This window comes from Anarhichas minor, unplaced genomic scaffold (genome assembly GCF_050575085.1).
Source record: "Anarhichas minor isolate MPS153535 unplaced genomic scaffold, ASM5057508v1 ptg000035l, whole genome shotgun sequence".
NCBI classification, from domain to species: domain Eukaryota; kingdom Metazoa; phylum Chordata; class Actinopteri; order Perciformes; family Anarhichadidae; genus Anarhichas; species Anarhichas minor.
This window is the reverse complement of record NW_027466481.1, coordinates 886,639-905,474: the sequence shown is the minus strand read 5'-3', so window position 1 is coordinate 905,474 and position 18,836 is coordinate 886,639. Positions and strand designations below refer to the sequence as shown.

General features: G+C 43.0%; 1 protein-coding gene across 1 annotated transcript in view; it reads left to right on the top strand.

Moving 5' to 3' along the window:
- Positions 1-18,836, top strand: part of gabbr1a (gamma-aminobutyric acid (GABA) B receptor, 1a) — a 55,243-nt gene that overhangs the window by 21,337 nt on the left and 15,070 nt on the right. Inside the window, exons 7-15 of the mRNA XM_076106784.1 lie at positions 1,656-1,790; positions 6,115-6,285; positions 6,957-7,058; positions 7,342-7,407; positions 7,638-7,829; positions 11,238-11,483; positions 12,886-12,949; positions 13,837-13,914; positions 18,648-18,798. Of these exons, the coding sequence (XP_075962899.1) occupies positions 1,656-1,790; positions 6,115-6,285; positions 6,957-7,058; positions 7,342-7,407; positions 7,638-7,829; positions 11,238-11,483; positions 12,886-12,949; positions 13,837-13,914; positions 18,648-18,798 (1,205 nt within the window). The remainder of the gene's footprint in view (positions 1-1,655; positions 1,791-6,114; positions 6,286-6,956; positions 7,059-7,341; positions 7,408-7,637; positions 7,830-11,237; positions 11,484-12,885; positions 12,950-13,836; positions 13,915-18,647; positions 18,799-18,836) is intronic.

The following is an 18,836-nucleotide window of genomic DNA, read 5'->3' as shown; positions in this document are numbered from 1 at the left end:
GCAGTCAAGTTGAATTTTTGGTAACCAAGAAAACATGCTGTATCTATTCTTGATATATATATATATATATGAAATATCTTGTGATAGAAGACTTTGGCCATATCGCCCAGCCCTAAGTCCACCCAGGCTTCACCCTGTAGCGCAAATTATAGCTGTAAGGTGTAGGTGGCTGCAAACGGCATTATTTCAAAAGTTATTGAATGCAAGCGGTTCAGAAGCTTTAAGAAATCACTGAGTGGAGCGTCAGCACATAAACAAATATTAAGTGTGGACGCAGGTTAAGCTGACAGATAAAACCCTGCTGTGCCCTTTTCTCCCGATCAGGTCACCTCACAGTATTATTCCACAGCGGGTGCTGAAGCTCCCGCTGATTCTGCGCCCATGCAGGAGACTTTACAGATGCTGTGACCTTTTCTACCCTCTACAGTGATCACCTTGACGACATGCACAGTTTAAACAAACTAAAGGTCCCAAAAAATAAAAGTAATTTAAGCAGAATTCCCTACATGGATTTGGACCAATGGAGAAAACCATACAGAGACTTTAATTGGGTTCAGATTGAATTATCTAAGTGCATGACAACATCCTGACTTTCTCTGCGACGACATGACACCACTATAATCCCACCCAATCTCGAGTTAATGGAAAACACGTCAATCAATAAGAAGCCCGGCTATTCCGCATATTCCCTGGTTCTTGAGTGGTGATTACCTCTTCAGAGAGAGAGCAGAGGGCCGCCTCAAAGAGACTATTCAGCCGCCGATACGAACCCCCCAATTAGGAGCCATATTGGTCGCCGCCATCATCCGCCGCGGTTCGATTGTTTGTGACACTCATCTGGAGTGTATTTTTTTTAAAACTGTGCATGTGCACGTGTTTGTGTTTGCGAGCCACATCTCCTCTTCCACGGTGAATCATTGGATGTGTCAGGCCAGTTTATCAGTGAGTCTGATGAGCAGCGCGGCGGTGACGGCCTGTCGGTAATCTGGCTGACAGAGCAGTGATGGATCATTCCAGCTGCACTCTCGCCACCCAGACATGCTGTAAATGACTTCATTGGAGGGTCGTAATGACTTGTGATGGCTGCTGTCGTGGTCGTCGGGCTCGCTTTTGTTTGGTTTCGGCCTGTCTTTCTGTTTTTATGTCTTGATCTGTGGACAGCGTGTTGTGTGTCGATGATACATACTGGCTGTGTGGACGTGAACTCTTCGCTTTCCTTACTTCCAGCTTGTCTTCTCCCTTCACATTTGCATCTGCGTGTTGGGTGATCCCTGCTACTTTTGTGCCATTTCTTTCCCTGTACTTCCGTGACCTTGTCTGTTCTGTTCTTTGCATTTCCCTCACTCGTCCTCTTTTTGTATTACTTTCCTTTTCTCTTCACATTTGCATTGGCCTTTTAGTTCTTCTATGTCATTTCCCTTTACTTTATCTTCTGTTTTCCTCTTCCATCCCCCACGCTCCATTCCTTATTTGTTCCTCACCCTCTGCTCCCATTTCATCTGTCTCCCTCACCCTTATCTGTCCCACTTCCCCCGCTCTGATTCATTCCCCCTTTTCCCTCTCTCTCTTTCAATCACCTCAAGTAACTTCTCATCCTTACTATTGATCTGTTCATCCGTCCATCCATTAAACACTTTGTCATTTTGTCCTTCCAGTGTGACCCCGGAGAAGCCACCAAGTTGCTGTATGACCTTCTGTACACCGAGCCCATCAAGATCGTCCTGATGCCCGGCTGCAGCGGCGTCTCCACGCTGGTGGCCGAAGCTGCTCGCATGTGGAACCTCATAGTGGTGGGTGTCTCTTACTGTTCATGCCCAAGTGCACACTTTCAGGACATTTCTTTTCAATCCCCAGTCATTTTAACCCAGAGTATTTTTTAATTGTTGAAGGCGGGGTGCGCACGGAGAGATGTGAGACGTAAGCTGCAACTGGCGTCAACATTTGTACCTCTTCTTCATCATTACTCAGTCAAATCCGAACACACAGACACGATACACATATTTTTAGACATGACTTACACTTCCAGAGGACATATAATTTATTTAGTCTCCAATATCCATTGCGAATAAACATCAATGAATCTGCTTGGAAATCATAGGAAAAAGATGGTCCTTAAATCCTTTGCATTTCGCTGTGGTGATTTTATATATATATATATATATATATATATATTTATATATATATATTGTTTTGTTGATGCACACTGTTCATTGGCGGGTTTTTTTTTTGGCCTTAAGAATCATCACATATAAGTTTTCTTCAGTATCAAAGTAATCCAGCGATAGTTGGCATGCTTTTAATGCTGCCAGTGGTGGGCTATATCTCCTCTTACCTCTGGAAGTATCCAGTTATGTTTTGGTTGAGTGGTTTTCAGATGCTGAGATTTCAGCTGCCACATCCAAAACAATGCAGGTGGATGGAATTTTGTTTATGGGATTTACATCATCGAGACATGACATTTAAAAATTCAACATCTCTCTCCAGTGTCCCTGTTCCTCTTGATATCCACAGAGCACACTGTCAACAGTTTTCATATCGAGACTATTTCTTCGGTTTCACAGCAGGGTCTGTGGATTCATTAGGTGGAGGCTGAAATCTTAGAGATATACATCTCAAAACCTGAACACATAAAAACCAAAACTACCCTGCATGGTAGCTCTGTATAAATGCCATTTACAATTCAGACCCTTTGGTTCAAAACGTCTTAAGTAACGGCACTGATCCTCCGCAGGGAACTAGGGCGAGATGCCAAACAAACAGCGAAGAAGACCTTACGTCCCATGTGTCTGTCTGTGATCGTCTTTTTCATTACAGATAGCACAGGGAGGGATATGAGCTGATAAGAAACCTTTGAAACTGACACTGAAAGCTCTGTGTTGTTACTCCCTCCGTTTTGTGCAGGCAACCGATGTAAAAATGACTGTGGAGGCTATTGGAAGCTGACATTTATCTAAATGGTAATCTTTTGCACTTGTGGTAATTATACTAATTCCCCAAATCAATGCTGTAGTTGTTTATTGATTTTCAAATACCTCACACGCCGCCTTTAATTAACGGCACTTAACACAACACTTTACCTGGCGGTTTCACAATACTGCATTGACGGCGACACTACGTGCAGGACAGAACATATTGTTTGACGTCATATTCTGCATCATAATACATTTATAACAAGTACAAGCGCATCCCAGATCTCTGAATCAGTGAGGGATCTCATGCTGTCTTCTGCTGCTGCTGTTTTTCAGAAACACTTTTTATGCCTTCATCAGTTAGTTTATTTAGTTTATCTCATTCTCTGTCTCCTCTTGATCTGCCTCTCTGTCACTCACACTGCTCCGCTTATTAGCTTTGTCCTGTAATTGAAGTTCCATCCAGAGATTAGTCATCGAGAACAATCAGTTCTAGTGTTTGGCATCTGCCCCTCTTTCTCATTTCTGGTCCCCCTCTCTTTGTCCCCCTTTCTTTCCTCATCATTAAAAACTCTTTCTCACATTTTGACTCTTTGCATTCCTCTTTGCTCTGTCTATCGTTGCTCCCTGGAGCTGGCACGCTCTATTTCAGCCCCCTTTTTTCCTTACTTCCTTCCTTCCTTCCTTCCTCCTTTCCGTCACATACCGTCTTTCTCTCCCACTCTCCATTTCCGCCTCGCTCCCTCAGCTCGAGCAGTCGATTCTCCCCGCACACAAAGGGATCTGTCTCTCTTTACTACACGCCACCACTGGTACAACCTCCTAACCGCCACACTCAATTATTTCTGTATGCTGCCTGCCTGCAGAAGCCTCCTCGCATGTCAAACAGCCTCATCAGCTCGCCGGGGGAGGCAAAAGCAACCTCCGTTTCTGGACGCTGATCAAGAAGGGGCTCTCGATCGGCTCCTCTTGGCACAGTGTTAATTTGATACCCTATCTCCCTTTCTAAAAGCACTGTAAGCCGTAGACAGGCATTGATCTACTACTACAAGGCTACCGGAGAACTGAGGAACTGAGAATTGTTTGTGGTTTTTGGGAAGCTTTCAATGTGGAACTTTGCCTGTCTGTTGCTGACTGCTGCTACATCGGTCTATTTCTGCCACAGCTTTCTGCTTTTTGCTCCATTTTAGTTTTGTCACTGTTTTTGTGTCTGGTGGAGGTTTATTTGAGTGTTAGCACAGGGAAAAGGTGCAGCTCCTTGTTTGGGGATTTATGGCTTTTGACAATTAAATGATTAAATTCTACAGGCGTGGTGCTAATGTAACCCTTGCCAAAACCAGATTGCAAAAACTATAAAATGGGTCTATAGGTGACGTCATAGAAACAACGTCCATTTTTATACAGTGTATGGTTTTAGCTATGCTCAGGTGATGCCCTGACGTTACCTCTAGCACCTTTCCTCTAACCTTTTAGTTAAATAGCTTGATGTCAAATGGATGTATTGGCTTGAAATTGTGGACAGACATGCAAAACGAATGCCATTCCTATCAGCCTCAGCTGTACTTTGTGTTTGTCGCAAATTAGCAAACGTTAGCATTCTAAACCAAGATGGTGAACCTGGTAACTATTAACTGCCAAACATCAGCAGTGTCATTCTAAGCATGTTAGCATGTACATGCTGTTAGCATGGCTGAAGACTCTCACTAACAAGAATCCATTTACATGCATTGGATTAATGCAACTTTGGTGCTCGAGTGAGTATTTACGGGAGAAGGACGGTGTGTGTGTGTGTGTGTGTGTGTGTGTGTGTGTGTGTGTGTGGGATTGACACAGAATAAAAACAATGGCTGTCTTCATGGTAATGAAGGAACACGTCAGACGTTAGACAGCTGTCACAATGGCTACTTTTGTTTTTGCACATTGTTGTTCTTTCCCCCGTTTTTTCAGTCATAAACATCTCGTGTCATGTCAAATTCCTGCTGTTCCACATCTGTCTTGTAGTGGCCCCCAGTAGCCGTGTTTTCAGAAACCAATTTTAATAGCATCGCATTAGAAAATAAGGAATTAAAAAGTATTCAAGCTGGCTTCAGGTGGTTTTTGCCTTTGCCAAAAAAGAGTTGACGTGCTAAATAGATTATGGAAACAAATTATTTTCTGACCTTAATGAAAATATGTTTTTCTGTCAATTAACTCCCGTCACAGTCAGCGTGTGCTCATGTATGTTATGAACACCTAGCACGTTTATTACTGAGCATGTGTCACCCTCCGAAGCTGCTGGTTTCTCCACATCTTTCAATGCCGCGCCCAGATCAGCTGTCACGTCCTGATTCGCTCCCCTTCCTTCGTATTGACGCCTCCGTCTACCTGCCTGTGCCCACAGGGATTTGTTATTGTGGGGAGTCCCCATTGTACATGCCATTTGTCATCTAACATCAAACCCCCTCGCTCCCATTGGTTAACTTCCCAGGGTTGAGTCGGTAATGGTGCCGGGGAGGACGCTATGCTGTCTGTATCTGTAATGTAACTCCACGTTCCTCGTTGTAAAGGAGACCCATTAAGGATTTTATTAGTTTATTAGTCACTATGAAACTAATTGTTAGAGCAACTCTCAGTTTCTCCCTGTCTCCGTCTGGATTTTCCACCAATCCACCTCATCCCTGCTGTTTTGGACACACATCGAAGCAGTCTGCGTCTTGTGGGATTTGTGCCTGAAATTAAAATTTTATGGGTCCAAAAGAAAGAAGCAGATGATCACAACAATAATTAGATCCTTTTTTTGTTAGTTCGGTTTGTAATCGCAGAATGTGTCATCACAATTTCACGGCAACGTATGCATGGTAAATCCTGCATGCAGTGTTTCATTTTTGTTGTTGAAATTAAAGTGTTTATCTGCACACCTGATAAGCCTGAGGGAAGCTAAAAGGAGGGAGCGGGTGTGGATGAAAATGAGAAAATGGGAGCGGGGATTGTCTCTCTGGTTCTCAGTCTTTTTGCTGGCTTTCCTCTCTGTTGTTCGCTGTTTGAACCAGTCGCCATCAAAGAACACTGTGTACAGGGGAGGAACAAGAGAGTCCAGATTTGAATACATTTTGATTGAAGTCTGTTCTACTACTGATGGACCGTCAGAAGTATATTTCCCCCCGAAACTTCTCTATCATTCCTGCCTTATTTTTACCTCTTTTTTTAATTTCCTTATGTTTCCCAGCTGTCCTACGGCTCCAGCTCGCCGGCCCTGTCCAACCGCCAGCGCTTCCCCACCTTTTTCCGCACCCACCCGTCTGCCACCCTTCACAACCCCACCAGGGTGCGGCTCTTCCAGAAGTGGAAGTGGACCCGCATCGCCACCATCCAGCAGACCACCGAAGTCTTCACCTCAGTCAGTACCTTTAATCTCACCATCTCACCTTCAATTTTACACCTTCGTTTTATCTCCAACTCTGTCTTTAATCTTCTTCACTTGATTTTTTTTTTATCATTCTTCCTTACTTCCTTGCTCCATCATTTCTGGTAAAGTGTCGGGTTTCCTTATTGCCTGTCTGCCGCCGTAGGTTTGTTTATGAGAGCTGTTGTGTTCTTAGGCCATGCAATATTTCTTCAATCTCTCCAGGCGATTGATTGAGGAGCTTTGAAGTAATTTGTTGTGTGAGTATTGGTTGTGATCAATATTGATCAGGCCATATATCTCTACCAGGCAGGGAGGTCGATACCATGACACTTGAGTTGGTTCCTGTAATGGAGGTTAATGATCGCGCTCCCACGTTCTTTCCTCTACCTTCAGACATTCTTCTTTTCTGCTTTCAACTTGTGTTTTGTCTAAAAATCTATTGTTTATCGAACACACCGTCTATCCCTCTTTTGACATTTCTCATATACGCTTCAGATTTTCTCTCTGTCTCTACAGACTTTATGCTTTCCTTTTGTCTTTCTCTACAATCTCAAGCCGGCACCTCTCTCTGTCTCAGTTCAGCTGCCTCTCTAACCTCCCCCTCTCTCCCCCCCCCCCCTCTCCCTGTCTGTCTCCCTCTGTCCTTCCCTTTCATCTCGCAGACTCTAGACGATCTGGAGCAAAGGACGAAGGAGGCAGGCATCGAGATCAGCGTTCGCCAGAGTTTCCTCACCGACCCGGCTGTCGCTGTCAAGAACCTCAAGGTGCTTTGATTAAAAATTCACCTCAGCTGCTGGTCGTATTTCTTCCCCCTCCTCCTTCCTTCTCCGACTCACAGCTGCACACGATGCCATTAGCATAGAGGCGATTTGATAGAGGAAATTAATGCGCCATGCTAATTAGCAGCTCCCGAACAGCAGTACGTGCCGTCCTGCGAAGCAGCAGGAACTTTGGCCCGCTGCGCTGCCACATCAAGCTGCTATAGTGAAGCTATATTGTTGCTCCTAATGAAACTAAGCAATGTTTTGTCTTCATGTTTTGACGCAGCGCCAAGATGCGAGGATCATTGTGGGGCTCTTTTATGAGACCGAAGCCAGGAAGGTGTTTTGTGAGGTTAGTTCCTTTTCTCGCTCAATGGATCCCAATAGACTAAACCTGACTTGGCTATTAGCAGAAATTGAGCTCTGTAATTAGCTGGTGGAATATCTGAATGGATATCCTTGTTTGGCAGTGATACAACATGCTCAACCCATCGCTGGGAATAATTCTCCTCATGCTTATTTATCATTCTCTCCCTCCCTTCATCCACCCTCCATGTCTGCCTCCCTCCCTCCCTGCTGCAGGTGTTCAAGGAGAAGCTCTACGGGAAGAAGGTTGTGTGGTTCCTGATAGGCTGGTATGCAGACAACTGGTACAAGATCAAAGACCCAGCTATCAACTGTACAGTGGAGAACATGACGGAGGCCGTGGAGGGACACGTGACCACCGAGATCGTCATGCTGAACCCCGAGACGGTCCGCGGCGTCTCCAACATGGTGCGAACACACAAAACACTATTATCTCCCCCTCTACCATAATAATTATATTAAATTATGTTAATCCGGGGAAAGGAATTGCAACATTAACAGCTTCAAACATCTTCTTTGTTCCTGTAATCGACAGAAAATAACGTCTTATGAAGAATCTATCACAATGCAAAATACTTAAGGCTCTTAGGCCCAATGCAATTGTTTAATGAGCGTATAATGACATCAAATAGTGCTCTGTCATACAAGTACACATGGGAAATGGAGTTCCCGATTGTATTTCCCAATGTGCAAATACATGGGAAGCTGAAAATACAACATATCACAGAAACTGGGGATCGTATTGATGAGTCAATACAGAAAGCAATCAGGGAATCCAAATAATTACATACGAGAAGTAATAAAAGGAAGGAAATCATTGCACAGACGTCTGTAAATCCGTCATGAAGGTGCTGTGCTTACAACCCTCAAACGCATTAGTAAACTCCATTAACTGATTTTAATGGAAAAATACCAGATTCTCACAAAAGAAACACGTTGCTTGACACTAATTATCACCAGTATTTCATGTCTCCATGCACCCAAAAGGTGACAAAGAAATGATGATAAATTGCAAATGTGATGCTGATTATGTACCAGAGTCTACAAAGTAATATTTATTTGCAAGACCTGCAAAACCGATGGAACATTCGCCTGTTATCATTATTGTGAGCACGTTAGCGTGTTGATTTTCTGCTGTGCTGAAGTCAAGCCTCTAACTCTTGGGGCCCTATTTGAATGATCTACAACACAAAGCAAAATGTTCATTTAGGTTGTGTCCGGCTACACTTTTGCTAGTTAACCGGCGCATTAGCTGAGTGCAAAGTAGTGCGCAAGGGGCAAAGGGGTTGTATTTAGTCTCTTAATTAATCATAGCTTGTTTTGGGCGTAACATAAATCAAACCAATGTGTCATTTCCCATTCCCTTGCATTGCTATTTAAATGCCGGATTCTGCAAATTGGACAATTGAGCAGTTTTCTGCAGTAAAAATGATGTTTTTGAAAGGCTAAACACCAGCAAATAGTATAATAATAAAGAAGAATACTGTCGCCTGATTTTTATATCTGGAGTTACTGATTAAGAGGGCACTCTGTTTAGTATTTGTCTCTGTCCATTGACGGGGGATGCTGAATTAATGTTGTCGTGATATATTGTGGAGGGAGGGAATGGCCAGGTGTGTGGTCCTTGGCCGGTGGACTCTCTGCCATCTGCCAATCAACAGTCCCATCAGTAATTCAATTTGACTGCATATGAGCACATGCACCGACAACCTATTTAACTGGGGAGGAAAGCGCTGTTATGCGTCTGACCACACCTCATTTTAAGACCAACACGCCCACGGGGTGCACAGATTGGTGCATTTGCTACTTAAGCAACGTGTCGGGAGCTTGGTGTGAAAATGACAACTGCGTCGGTCTGAAAAAAAGCAATGACAAGTTGCGCTGCGACACCCTAAAGATAGGGCCTCGAGTGTGTTTAATAATCAAAATAAACAGACAAATTCCTAGATGTTTTTTTTTGCTGAATTAAAAATAAATAATAAGCCTTAAAACACAGTACAATATGATATTATTGCTGTTTTCTGTAATGTCCCTGCACTACATTTTCTATCTTCCTTCTTGGATTTTCTGTTCATGTAGTTTCAGCTCTTGTGATCAACATTACTGTTTCTAGCTATTCAGCTCTTCTTATCCGTATCCCGAACAAACGTCTTCCGCCGCCATCCATCTAAAATGTCATCGATTCCCACGAGATTAGATCTTGTGTGTGTTTAGAACAGTGATGTCACAGCTTGATTGAACTGTTTGTGACCTGAATCAATATTATGTTTCATAAACCTCTGATGCAGAAAATAGATGTTCAATACTGCCACACTCTGTATGAGCGTCTTCCTTTATAATTTTGCCTCTCAGGTAGCAGTCGTTCTCCGTTTCTATTTCGCCCGTCGCTCTCTCCTCTGTTCACCTTCTCTAATCCTCTTAAACTGTCTCTTCCTCTCTAAGTCTCTCCCATTGTTCGACCCTCTCTGACTCTGCTGGTCTGTGGTGGATCATCCTTTCATTCTTCTTGTTTACCCACCTTTCCCTTCTCCTTCTCATTCCCTCATCCCCACCTTTTCCACCACCATCCCCCTCCTTCTCCCCCCCCCCCCACCCCGCGCCCCTCCTTCCTTCTCTCACACTTCATCAGCAGCTGTTGTTTATATTCATAGAGCACCTGCCGCTACCTGCTGATTTAGCTGTTGCTGCGCTGCTCAACGGGTGATAAGAATTACAGCCTCAACTCTTGCTCACAGTCAATCTATTCAAATTCAATTTCCACGTTTGAGATTGGCATATTTCTTCTAGATAGAGCGTTCAGATGAAGCTGGTGTGCCAGTACTGCAGGGTCTGCAGGAGCACATTGTCAGCTAGTTTTCAGTAGGTGGTGGCAGATTTAAATGCCAAATGCCAAGGTGGAATTTCAATGAGCTAAATTTGACAAGACTGAATTGGGGGTGTGTGGGCCCTCACTGGCCTCAGAGAATCCACAGGGACACCTTGATGGTTGGTAGCAATAATCGCCCGTCACACATGTCTCCTCACTTTCAGAGTGAGATCATGTTTATTGGTGTTTCATTACTAAAACGCCTCAATTGAGAAAAGGAACATATTGGATTCAAGTTGAAAATCACTTCTATTCTTCTCAAAGCAACAGAGATGCTACAGGATCAGTCCGAGTTGCTCTGGGGCCACATCTCAAAATACTACATTTGTTTTTATTCTTTAACTTCCTAATTCCCAGCTGCATCCAGATGTGGGGTGAATTATACTTGTATTAAATTAGTTAAAAGGAAGAAAGTAATAATCAACCGCCGATATAGAAACAGCATTTCTCCTTTGGCTAATTTCCTTAAGTTGCAAAAGGAGCATCTGCAATATTACAATAAACTGCCTCTGTATGAATCAAACATGGAAACAAATATCTTTAGCTCCCTCCTTAAGTCAGTGCAGCTTGTTTTCAGGAATTATTCAACATTTTGGGAGTTAGATAAGAAGATACCTCTCTTACGTCTCTACATTAGATGCAAAGCTCTGCCGGGGTTCATTCGTGGTCCCTCAGCCTCGATTCCATCATGGGGGTTAACAATGTTGTAACATTTGTTTGTGTTCACTTTAAAGCTCTTAAAAACTTGGTTTAAAATATTAAATCTAAAGAAAATCTCTCTTATAAAATAACCCAAACTCTCCAGGAGATCAAACCCTTGCTTCCGTTTACAGTCTCCTCTTTGCCTTTGAGTAATAGACTTATTAATGTCTAATATTATTCATTTCTGCAGCATTGCATTTCTTCAGAAGGACTCCTCTTTGATATCTTTTCTATCCTGCGTCTATTAGACATCGCAGGAATTTATCGCCGCCTTGATGTCCCGTCTGGGTGGGAAGAACCCCGAGGATACCGGCGGGTTTCAGGAGGCCCCGCTAGCCTACGATGCAGTGTGGGCTCTGGCCCTTGCCCTCAATAAGACCGTGGCACCGCTGAAGGCCAAGGGCCGACGACTGGAGGATTTCAATTACAACAACCATGACATCACCTCCGAGATCTACAGGGCCCTCAACACGAGCTCCTTTGAAGGTGTTTCGGTACGTGAAAAAAAGAAGTACAGAAAATAAAAAGTGTTTATGCTCCCATTGATGTTTATGATATATGAATATGCAGTGTTTAGAAATAGTCCTTGTGGACGATATAAGGATCTGAGTGTCCTCTATTTCTGCAAGGAAAATCATAATAATTGAATTTAGTTCAGTAAAGTAACTACTAACTGTTCACACACTCTCCCTGGACACCTTGTTAGTCACGCCTCTAAAATCTACTGCAATCCAGCACAACAGCTCTGCCACATATTGTGCCTTTATGAAGCTTATAATGTTCAGTTTTTGTTAAATCTTTGAGAGAGGTGTTCATTTAACCTCATGAACTCCCCTAGGACGCCGGCATTCAGAGGATGTATGACTTTCCTGGGTTTATTCACAATAAGGGGTTTTCTGAGCAGTTTCCAGAACAGAAGTGCTCGCCATCCAATGGCTGAAAATTCTTGCAGAAATCTCCAAATGTAAAAAAAAAACATGATGTTCCTCAAGGTCTTATTGTGGTATTTTGGAAGGATTTTTGATAAAAAAGGACAAATGTTGCTCTAAATCTGTGTTTTCCGAACACTCAATGCACATTACACTTCAACATTCACTCATTCACATTCATACACTGATGTTGGACCGAACCGGTGATCTTCCGATTAGTGGACGACCCGCTCTTCCTCCTGAGCCACAGTCGCCCTTATGAGACATACGTGAGCATGAAATACCTCCATCCTATTGTTTTTAAGCGCGTATACACTTTCACAGTTTATTTTAATTAATTCTGATTTATTACTAGAAAAACATGCTGAGCTGCATCTCAATTAATCTTCGGTTCCCAGCTTTCAGATGATGTGATGATCCCCCCCCCCCCCCCCTCAAAAATGGACTAAAATGGGTTTCTCGCAGTATAACGCAGTCCAGTTTAAGACTACTGCAAACAACAGTACAATCTCAACAATAAAGATATAGTTGAGTTGATACCCCTCTTACAGTTTCAACAAGAACTGAACATTATAGACTTTTTAAAGGTAGAAGTTATGTCTGAGCTATTTGGTTGCATTAGATTGTACAGGTGCACGATATAAAGTGGCAACTGATACGTGATAAAGGCAACTTGGGGCTTATTTTGTCGTGTTATCCATCATTACTGTTCATTATGATAACATTTGGGATCAACGATGGGTCAAGATAAGCCTCATGATGATCAAAGTAAACAGCTTATCCCGGTTATTTAAACGTCTTTATTTGGAGATAAATATCGTAGCTTAGCATACACAAATGAGATCGGTATTAAGCTTCTCATCCAACTCTTGGTTAGAAAGCAAATAAGTGTATTTATCAAAAATGTCAAAGTAGTCCTTTAATCATTTGCAGTTAAAAACAACACTTCCTCCTGTCTGTGTCTCAGGGCCAAGTGGTGTTTGACGCCCAGGGATCCAGGATGGCAATGACTCTTATCGAGCAACTGCAAGGTAAAAACACTCCCACACTGGCCTCCCACAGATGTTGTACTGCAGTTAACAGTAAATGCCACTCTATCATAAGAAGAAAAAAAACAATATCCCAGCCGACTGTGTTCCTCATGTATCGATTGTTGCTTTCAGCTCATTTCAGAGCAAAGCCTCTTTTTTGGGAGGGGATTGTTTGCGGGATTCACTGCCGATTGGTCTCCGTATCCTATAATTGCACGCGCGAATGCGCTTGATGCAGGAATGTGTTGACTCAAGGCTTCGCTCTAATTGGGCACAAGCCTCCGTTTTAAGCCGTTTCTGGAAATGGCATCCTATTTGTCACCAGTAAGTTAATGAGTTTCCCCGCACAGGATAAGGTTGAGGATTATTTTCTACCTCTGTTCCCTTTGGCGTCCTAAAGGATGAGGATTTATAATCCTGCCTCTTTCCCCTCACACTCTGTCTCATATTTCCTGTTGTGGTGTCGAGGTAATTTGACATCCACAATGAGACGACCTGACTTGCATCCCTGAATCACTGTGGGACCTCATCAGTATTCCTGGTCAAGACTGCCACATAAGCTCCTTTTTTTTCTCCTTCTTTTTCTCCTTCCTTCTCCCCTTGGTGCTTCTTTGTTTGCCCTTCTTTATGCACCTTTTCATCCCTCATTCCTTTTATCTGTTCATTGTGTGCCTTTTCTGTACCATTAATATGAAAGCACAGGAATGATGGAGAAATAGCTAGAAAGTGGTTTTATGAATAGAAAGCAAAACTCCCCCAAAACCACCAGGGAAGGTAATTAATTACACAAGCGTCACTAATTAAACTTTCTTTCTCTCTGACTTTTGTGCTTTTATTTTACTCGCTCACTATATTTTTTTGCTTTTCTTTCTGTCCCAATCATCTAGGAGGCAGTTACAAGAAGATCGGTTACTATGACAGCTCTCAGAAGAACCTCTCCTGGTTTGGCAATGATGTTTGGATAGGTGAGATGGAGTTCGTGACACTGTCTTCGCCCAGCTTCCCGTGTCTATGTTTATGTACTGTCTGTCATGCTGTGAGTCATCGGGGTTCACATCTCTGGACCTTGACATTAGACCTCCTCGGTGTGGCTCAATTTAGACTTTTCCTCCTGTGTAAATGACATACAATCACGCTGGATTTTCTCTAACCCCTAATTGGGTTGAAGCTAGTTATTTGGAGGCTGATGCGCGACCAAAAAGAGCCGCCTCTCCAACATGTGTTAAAATGTTGGCGGAGCAGAAGCACAGCAACCAAACTGGGCAGCAGCTAAGTTTTACTGGCTAATCCGGGAGCTTTTTAAATGTCTAACACTGTGGGTTCACCCTGAGACACGATCAAGACAACTGCGCCTCCCCAACACTGCCCCGTTATCTGTCGGGTACAACTTCTGTTTAGCCCAGATTTGTTAACATGGCAAACTGAAACCATTAAAAGTATGCCTTAATAGCTATTAGCAGTTCCTGTTTGCAATGAACCCACTTATGTACGGACAACTATCACTGCGTTACTTCGATACTGAGGTTTTGGAGTATAAGGAGCATATTTTTTCTCTGATTTCTAAGCAGATTCATGGATGTCGATTTGTGATGCACATTGGAGATAATGAGATCCTCAGAAAGTGCTAAATCTAAAGATATGTGTGTGTGCAGATCATGTCTGTAGGTTTAGATTTGACTGTGAGCTGTGACTTCGAGAAAGAGGGCAAGTTTAGAAGCAAACTGCAGAAATCGGGCGCTTTGTAAAGGATTTTAAACCTTAATTGCCTCCATGAGCTGTGTGTCACAGCCACTGCTGCAGCTCCAACTGCTGACCGAGTTGGTAAGTGGGGCAAACCAAATACAAGACCTTCCTGTTGTTTTACGAACTCCGGCACACACCTGTCTTTTTCACCTTTGCCTCACGTCTCGCCCTGCACACCTCGAGCCTCACAACCAAACTTTGTTTTTAAGTCCTTCTGCCAAATGAAGGAGCTCGAGCTCACGTCACACAAACCAGAACCTTCTCTCTGACTCCTGCTGTCCGTATTCTAGTTTTCTGTGAAAACCTATTTCTGCTGATTTTCCTCAGACACCAAGACCAATTCTGTGGTTGTTTACTGGCCCGTCCCTCCCTGGAGAGGTGACATACTTGTGTCTGGACAGAGTGTGCCACTAATCAATCCTGCACGCCTCGGTGGTCCGTAGAGAGACGCCTTTTTTTAGGCTTTTAAGGAAATGATCAGTTGCCAAGGCTTAATAACTGAACCCAGAAGAGGTAGCGATTCCAGGTCAGCATCAGTGGCGAGGGACAGGTGACTTGTATACATGTAGGCATCATGTCCTTCACCAGGTTGGCTGCCAGCTCTTTAGTTTGGCTCGTCTCAACATGGCTGGCTCGGTGTTAGCCCAGTTAAAACCTGCGGGGTTGAAACTGACTCCCTCTCCTACTCAGAGGTGAGTTTTGTTGACTGGGTTTCACTGTTTACCAAATAAAGACAGGGGGGGGGGGTTCTCCGAGCTGACAGGGTGGAGCACACACGGGGGGGTTCGCAACTTAACCCCGCCGTTTGTTTCCCCGCGTGTTTACCAGGCGCCTCACTTTCTCGCTCTATTCACGATCACCCTAACAACCACTTCAGCTCTCATGCTCTTCTTCTAATCGCTGTGGCAACTGTTATAGAGCTGCGTCTCCATGGCAACACCCTGTCCTGATTCCTTGATCAAGGACGGAGGAGAGTTTAAACGCATCGACTGAACGGACGGTCGACACATGTGCACACACAGACACACGCGACGTTAATTATTACTGTTCCATGTTTCATTCATTCACATATACAGTCTTCCTCTTTTATGCTTAATAATAATAGTAATACATGTGTGCTTTATGTCAAATAGTATATGAGATATTTAAACTAATTAACTAATAGTTGTCAAACTAAATATAAAAATAGAAAGATAAAAATAAAATAACAAAACTTGAAGTCATATTCCATAAAGCAAAGGCAGAAAAAATGTTTGAGATGTTTCTTAAAAGAGTGAGAAACAGTTGTTCAGTCACATCAGTAGAGGTGATTCATTAGATTCCGCGTAGCTTCTTCTGGGACATTCGGTCCACTTTGTCCTGCTCACTGCAACTCCACATGGACTCGTTTCTTTTGTGGAGACGTGAAGTTTAGCAGAAACAGAAATATTGAATACACGATATTATATTACTTTTCAAAAAAACAACAAACCTTATGGACACATGTGAAGCGTGCCACGGTACATACTTTTGAGAAGGCTGAACTTTTAGTTATTAGCGTTGTCACAACAGGATTTGAATGAGGTTTTCTTACTTCTGGAGTTCCGGTGCCCTCTTCTACATGTTTCTGGTTAAAACCCTGGTGGTGTCACACCTGGTCCTAGCTTTCAAAACACATACAGTATATACGTGACGAGTTCAGGTCACTGCACATTTGTGCTATTCAACACATCGACATGCTATCAGGACTGAAGGCTCTCGTGTATGTAGCTCATGTGGTAGATAATATGCTGTAAATTGCACAGATGGACAAACACTTCTCGTTCTCGAAACACTCTCAGAAACAACACGTTTTCTTTATGCCACATGTGGAAAGCATAAATTGAAGCGTATGCGTATACAGGGTATCTGCAGGTTAAAAAGCATTGCATTCAGTTGGCTTTAAAAATGGAATTGAAAAGTCTTTAACTTTATTCACAAAAGTCTAAAATATTTGATCTTGCCTGCCATAAAAATATGTTATCTTGCCAGCCAGAGACAGTGATGTTAGTTCTAAAATGTTTTTCTATCCGATTGTGGTCTTTTGGGATCCACTTATAAACTAGCGGTGTGATTGTTGCGCCAGTGGATTGTGCGCGCAGGAAGTTGTTTAATCAGCAGCATCAGACCTGAAGCAAACACTGTTGCTACTGCTCGCTACAGTAGCTAGGAAGCTCATCGTGTGCAACTGTTGATTTTAGGAAAAACTTGGACGATTTTCTTGTGGTTATCCGGGTCCAAGTCGCATTACCAACATTGACTATATCATTAGGAATGATTGTGGCATACTGCTGGGAAGTGCTAAAATAAATGATTCAAGGCCATATCGTCCCTTCTGGTTTTCCAAACATACTTCGGCCGCTATGATCATGCGACGTATAGATTGCATCCCATGTGGCATTAAAACGTCTGCAGAAAGAGTCCTGCTTATATCGTCATTCCTCAGTCAGATGACACCAGACGCCGCTCGGTTGTGTTACGTCAGTGACAAGCATCTAAACAGAGAGCATGATGGGCGTTCTGACACCCTGCGACCCTCGAGGGGGCGACACTCTGGCACTTTTCTCTGACATCTGACACATCAGCTTCACGCGGCGCTGACGCTCCTGCTCTGCTTCCCCTCTGACATGCACACACACACACACTCTGTCACCCTCTATTTCTCTCGCACACACGCACACACACACACACACACACACACACATCAAACAGACATTAATCCCACTGTATGCACACATGAATGCTTCCCTGCACTCAAATGCACCCTCATGAGCATTCATGCTTACTGTATAGGTGCTTATCATGCATGCATATATATATACAGGTACAGTCCATATTGGCATACTCGGGAGTGTACACACACACCTACACACACACACACACAAATCTGTGAGCAGTCCCAGATTTCGACAGACAGATAGTCCGAGGCTGTTAAGGGGAAAAACGAGGCTCCCTGTCCATCTGCCCCTCTCTGAACCGTCCTCACTGAGGAATCCTTCGGGTTTAGAGCTACACAAGCGTAAATAGTTTGTATAACCACACACACTTTTATACTCTTAATCAAAACCAAAGTTGTCTACTTGCTTACTACGTTACGTTTCAGTATAAAAACGAAATGCAGTTGGTTGTATGTTTTACTTCTCTGTGCTTCAGCATTATCAATATTTGATGGAGGTTCAGGAGTTCATGCACTGATGCTAACCCGTGCTCATGTATACATGTGTGCACTACTGCACTGTAAGCAGTTGTGGAAGAAGTATTTGAATCATTTACTTCAGTAAAAGTAGCAATCTAGGTCAACGGATTATATGTATTTAGATTACGTAATCAGATTACAAAAGTAGCTATAATCAACTCAGATTACATTTGAAAAGTGTGCAGTCAGATTATAGTCACGTTGTCAAGGATTACCTGATTTTTTTATAAAATATACGTTAATGCCAACATGTTTTTGTGAGGTTCATTTGATTTGACCAATTCTAAATGAACTGTCTAATATTCTACTTTATATACAAGTAAGTTGCCAGTTTTGTTCACGGTGAACTAACTGATATTTGTTTTTGTTTTTAAATGATGATTGATGGATAATGGCGTCTTCATTCCTCTTTATTTACATTGAAAATGGATGATGAACATTTTGAGTAAGTAAATTTAGTTTTGCTTGCACCTCAATAATCAGGAAAAATAAAAAACCGTATGCAGAGCTGTTGACCACAATACTTTTGTTTGGTAAAATAAAAACAGATATTGATGTTGTAAAAATGGATGATGCACATAGATTGAGAGTGGGCTGTTAACATTCTGATTGGCTACTTGGAGAAAAAAAAGGATCTTCAGGATAAACTGCAATTACGTGACATTGAGAGACGATGGCGAGAAAATGGCATCAGAAACCTTTCCTCTCCTCACATTTCTCTCTCTTTCTCTCTCCATCCAGGTGCTGGACCTCCGGCTGATCGGACGGTGGTGATCGAAGAGTACAGGTTCTTGTCTCAGAAGCTGTTTGCAGCTGTGTCCGTCTTCGCTGGCCTCGGCATCCTGTTCGGTATCGTCTGCCTAACCTTCAACATCTACAACGGCAACGTCCGGTGAGTTTAAATAAAAAATCTGTATGTGTGTTCATTAG